The 6,491-nt window shown below is 38.2% G+C and overlaps 2 protein-coding genes across 2 annotated transcripts; both read left to right on the top strand.

Moving 5' to 3' along the window:
• Positions 1-1,219: 1,219 nt before the first annotated feature.
• LOC106664817 (mast cell protease 1-like) lies at positions 1,220-2,312 on the top strand. Its single transcript, XM_014390835.2, has one exon. The coding sequence runs from the start codon at positions 1,317-1,319 to the stop codon at positions 2,304-2,306; it is 990 nt and encodes a 329-aa protein (XP_014246321.1). The 5' UTR covers positions 1,220-1,316; the 3' UTR covers positions 2,307-2,312.
• A 2,287-nt stretch (positions 2,313-4,599) lies between these two features.
• Positions 4,600-5,653, top strand: LOC106664816 (mast cell protease 2-like). Its single transcript, XM_024229994.1, has one exon. It carries the CDS (start codon positions 4,664-4,666, stop codon positions 5,651-5,653), a length of 990 nt encoding a protein of 329 aa, XP_024085762.1. The 5' UTR covers positions 4,600-4,663.
• Positions 5,654-6,491: the final 838 nt, after the last annotated feature.

Below are 6,491 nucleotides of genomic sequence, written 5' to 3'. Positions count from 1 at the left end.
AATGAAGCCCACCATACCGTAACCATTACCTTTTTTTGATGAGTTGGGGGCTTTGGAGCTTCTCCTTTGTCGAGCCACTGTCCAGAACGTCTAGTGTTATCGTAGAGAATCCACTTTTCGTCACATGTAACAATTCTGGCCAGAAATGGGTCATTTTTGTTTCGACAAAGAAGTGATGCACAAACATCAAAGCGCTGATTTTTTGGCGATCGTTTAATGAGTGTGGAACCCAATTTTCGAGTTTTTTCACTTTTCCAATCGCCTTGAGGTGGTCAGCGACGGTCGTTTTACTGACTTTGAGTTGCTCTGCAAGTTCTCGAACAGTTGTTTTGGGGTTTTCTTCCACCACTGATCGCAGAACATCATCATTAAGAGAGGAAGGCCTTCCACGACCTTCTTCATCTTCAAGGCTGAAATCTCCCTCCCGAAATTTTTTAAACCACCTTTGCACAGTGCACTCATTAACACAACCCTCGCCCCAGACTTGGTTAATGTTTCTAGCCGTTTGGGCTCCGCTTCGGCCGAGTTTAAACTCGTAAAAGAAAATCGTACGAAATTCTCGCTTTGACATTATAAGGATGACTGAATTATTTCCAAGTAGCGGAATGCTACAGAGGTAAACAAACAATATCATTTGGAAGAGGATTAATAAGTGTTGACATTCATACAAATGTAATCCTGTAAACGTAAACAGAATATTTTATATAGATTTTTTTTAATGAAAACTTAAAATCCTGCATTATTTTCCGGACAACCCAATAGATTCAGAGTTTTTCATCAATGTTTAGATGACAAATTATCGAAGTTCCTGACTACGTCACTAACCACCCTTGGCAAATAGCTCTCCATTCCTTTTGTCACAAAAGCGATCCGATCTCACATCCAAAAGCTATGACCACCTCCAAAAAAAACCATCCTAACTCAACTGCCCAAGCATTGTCTACATTTTTCAATGCAGAGAACGGCTTAAACGACGATGGCATTGCAACGACGATTTCTTTTAACATGCTTCGTCGGCTTCAGTGCTGGCAGTGTTGTGACCGTCAGAAAAAATATACGCCCATATTTTTTATATGTTTTTTTAAATGTATGGCTACAAACAAATTATTTATAAAAAAATAAATTTCATACTTCAAAAGTTTAAATTCGATCAAAACAACCATATAAAATTACATAGGAAAACGTACCTCAATTGAGATCATGTGTTCTTAAAAAAGGACAGAAAATCATCTAAACCAGTCTAAATTTAAAAAAAAATTGTTTTTTGTTTAAAGAATATTTTTATTTATGGTTAACAAAGAAAAATTTCTTCGAGGATGATAATGATAATATGTTTTCCTTTAATTTTCTGGATAGGACATGGCCATCAGCAGTTCAATAGCCGAGCAGTCATGCGCATATCGTTGATTTTTTTATTTATCAGTGAATGCTGTTTGCTAGCTTCAGAGGACAACAAACAACTCATAGGTGGGAGGGACGTCTTGCCGGGCGAATTTCCAGCCACCGTCTGTGTGGGTGGTGTCAGACGATGCGGAGGTACTCTTATATCGTTGGACATGGTGTTTTCTGTAGCTCACTGTTTTCTCGACCATGGAGAACGCGTCCACCCCAACACCTTTACGATACTCGGAGGGGTGGTCAATATTTCGGAAGAATCCGGCGAGGAGCAGCGTTCGTACGTTCGAGATTACATTATACACGAAAACTTCGAGGTAAAGAGAAACGAATTCGGATATTACACCATTTTCGACGTGGCGGTGGCTTATCTCGAATCCCCTTTCGTCCAAACGCCCACGGTAGAGTGTGCGAATTTCCCGGCACAAAACGCGCTCGGGATGCAGCACGTTTTGCAATTTATCATGACCACGGGTGATACATGTGTCTCCGTCGGATACGGACTTTTGTCCATGACTGGAGTCGATGTCGTCTCAGAGACTCTGAGAATGATCGATCTCCGCCTGCTTCCCAAAAACGAATGCTTCGTTGAAGAGACGATGTACAATTCGGAAATTTGCGCAACTAGTATTAAAGAAGACGATAAAACGGCTCCAGGCGATACCGGAACAACTTTCATGTGCGGTGGGTACATCATTGGAATGACCAAATCAGGCACGACGCACTATATAAACGGTAAACAGTTTACCCTATTGGTTTTTACTCTAATCGGCCCTTACATCGAATATTTTGATTTGGACCTGTTGACCGAAGGTGCAGCTTATATCCAGATGCATCCAGTTATCATCTCTCTGCTTGCTCTTCAAATGGCTCTACTGTTCGTGAAGATGGTCCATTCCCTCTTTGGATAACATATACTACAAAAAAAATGAAACACATGATCTTTTTGCACTCTCATAACTTTCTTGTTTATAACAAATATTACCGTTTGGTTAATTACTGATTATAGCACGCTCCAACTGATTTCCTGTTTCTAAAACATCGCACTTCAGTTGGAGACGTATATAATAGTATATATGTGTATTTTTGTATATAAGAAATTGATGTATTGATGATAGGTTGAAACCTATCAAGGTGGCCTCATCTAAACATAATTGAAAATTGAGGAAATTTTGAAGCTGTTTCTTTGATCGAGATTAATGGTCCAAATGATCAACGATTGATGTTTACGTTGTAATATGCAGACTGTAGGACAAAGAACACATTTACGATTGGCGGATCTGGAAAACCCCTCGCAGACGTTGAAATGGGCCGAAACTACGAGGTAGGGAAGGAACAGAAACGGGCCCCAGGTTGAACGTAGTCAAGATTCAACAGCTTTTCCGAATAGAAAAAAGTGACGATGGGTCTTTTCTTCAAAAGATTAGCAAATTTGTTCTTTTACTCTTTGTAGTTGTTATTTTTGGATCAATTTCGAAAGAAGTAGATGTGAATTTGTGTGTGAAGTTGGCGCGCCTTTGTACGTTTAACTAAGCCTCAATTTTGATCTAGCGATCATGTACAATTTCAAGTAGACTCTTTTTTATTCCAATTAATTATCCTTATCATTTCGGGTTTTCTCTTTTTTTTATGTTGAATTTGTCAAATATATGACCTTAACTTTTCTCACAACACATTTTTACGAATGGCATTTATCAGGATCAATTTGTCATATTACCCCTTCTCACTATATTTTAAGTATGATCTACATATTTGGTGAACACCGTTTTCAATGTTGGGATATCATAAACTTAAGTTACATAGAAATTGGCTGAAACGCAAAGATGAGTTTCCGGAATAGAATTTAGTCTAATAAGCTTAACTTTTAGTATTCCTTGGTACAGCCTTTCTCCCAGTAATGTACAAAATCTTTGAAAGACGCCTTTCAAAACACCAATTCTCATCCTAAATTTTCCCAAAACCGTTTCGATTTCCCTCCTCGACATTCTAGGACCCAGGATTGCTCAGGGTTGATGACAATATTTCCTGTTCTTTAAAGGTGTGTTGTTAGACATGTACCAAGCTTTTGACAGAGTCTGGCACCCCGTAGTTCTCTTCAAACTAAAGCACTTCCTACCCAATTCTTATTGCCTAATCTTAAAATGATATCTAATAGACCGTTACTTCACCGTGCGGTAGCGAATTCTTTGAGACAAGACCGTTTCAAACCGGCGTCCCACAAGGGAGCATGTTGGTCCCATCCTATACACAATTTATACTGCGATACATCCGCACGCCATCTTAACGACCAACACGGATGATACCTCTATTTTATCTCACCCCTTATGATTGGTCATACCCAAGCCAACTCCAATATCCAGGAGCATATTTTAGTGTCATTAAATAATGGTGTTAAACGGGGAATATGAAACTAAACAAGGACAAATGCACCCAAATTACGTTCAAGCTAACAAACCTGCCCACGTATATTTAGGGCTATGGTTAGACAGACTGGCGTGAATCCTCACACAAGACTAAAGCTGCTAATTTTACAGACAACTACGAAGGGGTCCCGGACCGCAATAAGACAAAATGAACACTTCAATACATTCCTTCGACCTATTCGACATACGGAACTAGGGATTACCACCAAGCCATCTGTATTAAACTATTCTAAGCTTCCAATTAAAAGTCCTAAGAAGAATTCTCCAAGTTCTTTACTACGTTTCTAATCTCATAATCCACAATGATCTTAATTCCATTCTTAATAATCTAATTCGCTTAGTTGAAGAATTGAGCTGTACTCGCTTCTTCAAGCTTCAATGCAATATAATTAACCATCCTACTGCTCAAGCCCTTTCTACTACACTCATAGACTACACCACAACTAACCCACCACGTCGCCACAAACGACGATGGCACTGAGACCCCTCACCTTAATCCGACAGCAATTAAGTGGTATATGACGTGAAGTATGGAACTAAACAAGGACAAGTACCCCCAAATTTCGTTCACATTAATAAACCAACCTGCCCACGTATTGGCTGGCTTCTTATAACACGAACCCTCCGAGTGCATTGCTGGCGGTAGGGTTGGTTTTAGTGACGGGTGTTGGTAGCAAAGTACAAATTTGTAAAATGTATGATATACACGATACAAATAAAACTTAAAAAAAATTATTGATTGTAATCGTAAGATTTGTACAAAGGACTTCACCTGTTTTATTTTGAATGATCACATGTTATAATATACATACTAAAACGACAAACGTTTAAAAACATTTCATTTTATGTTGTTATATTTTAACAGTATGTTGTACAGTATGTATTGGCGAGGAAATCTTCGTCGCCAGCTCAATTGCAAATCACTGATGGAGTTGTCATTGTTCATTTTATTTATCAGCGATTACTATTGCCCTGCTTCAGGCATCATAAAAATCATAGGAGGAAGAAAAGCCAAAAGGGGCGAATTCCCAGCGACGGTGTGTTACGACGGCTTCTCACGATGCGGAGGTACGCTTGTGACGTTGGAAGCAGTCATTTCAGCAGCCCACTGTTTCATTAGACACAAAGGGCACCTTCATCCCAACGACATCATAATAATCGGAGGAGTCGTGAATTTGAACGAGAGATCCGGTGAAGAACAGTTGTCGTACGTGAGGGACTTCATTATTCACGAAAAGTTCGAGAGACGGCAGATCATTTTCGACGTCTACACCCTCTACGACATCGCGTTGGCGTTTTTGGAATCCCCTTTCGTCGTAACGGAAACAGTCAAACCCGCGCTCTTCCCGGCAAAAGATGCTGAGGGTATGAAACATTTTCTGGATAAAGTCAGGGCTAAGGGGGCGAGCTGCTTCGCCACGGGATACGGAGTCTGGGCCAAGAAAGGCAGAAAAAAAATATTGTCAGACAATTTGAAAGTGGCCGAATTGCGCCTGTTGCCGGATGACGAGTGTGCACTGGAAACCGAAATGATTGGAAAAGAAGTTTGCGCCACTTCTATCGGTTTAAGCCATAGAACGGCTCCAGGCGACTCCGGATCGACGTTTTATTGCGACGGCTTCGTCATCGGTATGGCAAAAGGTAGATCAAGTTTCTTAACAAAAGGGAAAAATATAAGTACCTTAATTTTTACACTGATCGGCCCTTATATTGACTATTTTGATCTTGAGGTGAACGAAGGGAGTCCTAGTTTTCAGTTCTATCAAGTTATCTTTCTATGCTTACTCGTCTGCTGGCACGTTTCCATAAACGGCGCTCTTCTGCCTGTAAATTAACAAAACAAATATGTTTTTCCACAAGACATAAATGTTAACCTAAGGAGTAATTAGTAATATTTTAAAATTTTCACTGATTGACCTCTGTTCCAGCTAGAATAACATTCTCTTGTAAAACCTCTAAGCAAATTACTGTATAAACTGTGTTAAACATTTTGATTACTGTAAACATAAACTAAGCTTGAAAAACGGTAGTCCCAATGGATGAAGAATTGGGAATTCGCTAGCCTTAAAAACACATGGTATTAAAACAAAACACATACATAGTAAAAAGCTATCACATTTCTGTAATACTCCATAAATAAAAATTTATTATCCTTCATTGCCCAACAAACAGCTTTCAAAACAATCTTCATTCATTTATTTATAATTATTCAGTTATAGTTGTTACTAAAACATATATGAACATAAAGCAAAAATAAAATAAGTGATGCAAAGAAAACTAACATAAAAGATAAAATCTTCAAATTTCATTGAAATGTACATGCAATGAGATTATATTAAACATATATGTCAAATAAAATAGTCAAAGAAAAATATAATAATCAATCAAAATAACATAATCGTAATATAGTAAAACAATAACTACTTGTGAAGAGATTCTCTAATCTGAAACTTTCTATACAGAACATAAAAATTTTCCCTATTTTGTTTTTTAAATAAGCACAATTTAAGTCTAATAATATTAGCTTTCTAAGTCTGAATTCAAGAGATATTTCGATAAACATTTTGGTTTGACAGAAGTCAGGGTAGTTAACTAAAAAAGTAATAGGATATTACGAGCCTTAGAGCTTTCTTTTTGTTAAAATAAGTACGGAAAATTTATTTATAGCGAACC

Source organism: Cimex lectularius, unplaced genomic scaffold (genome assembly GCF_000648675.2).
Source record: "Cimex lectularius strain Harlan isolate CLEC.00 unplaced genomic scaffold, Clec_2.1 scaffold105, whole genome shotgun sequence".
NCBI lineage: Eukaryota > Metazoa > Arthropoda > Insecta > Hemiptera > Cimicidae > Cimex > Cimex lectularius.
Note: the sequence above shows the minus strand (reverse complement) of the source record. Positions and strands in the feature narration are given on the sequence as shown.

What these genes read in the sequence shown, in the direction of transcription:
- LOC106664817 (XM_014390835.2), top strand. Translation starts at nt 1,317, where the DNA reads ATGATAATGATAATATGTTTTCCTTTAATTTTCTGGATAGGACATGGC.
- LOC106664816 (XM_024229994.1), top strand. Translation starts at nt 4,664, where the DNA reads ATGTTGTTATATTTTAACAGTATGTTGTACAGTATGTATTGGCGAGGA.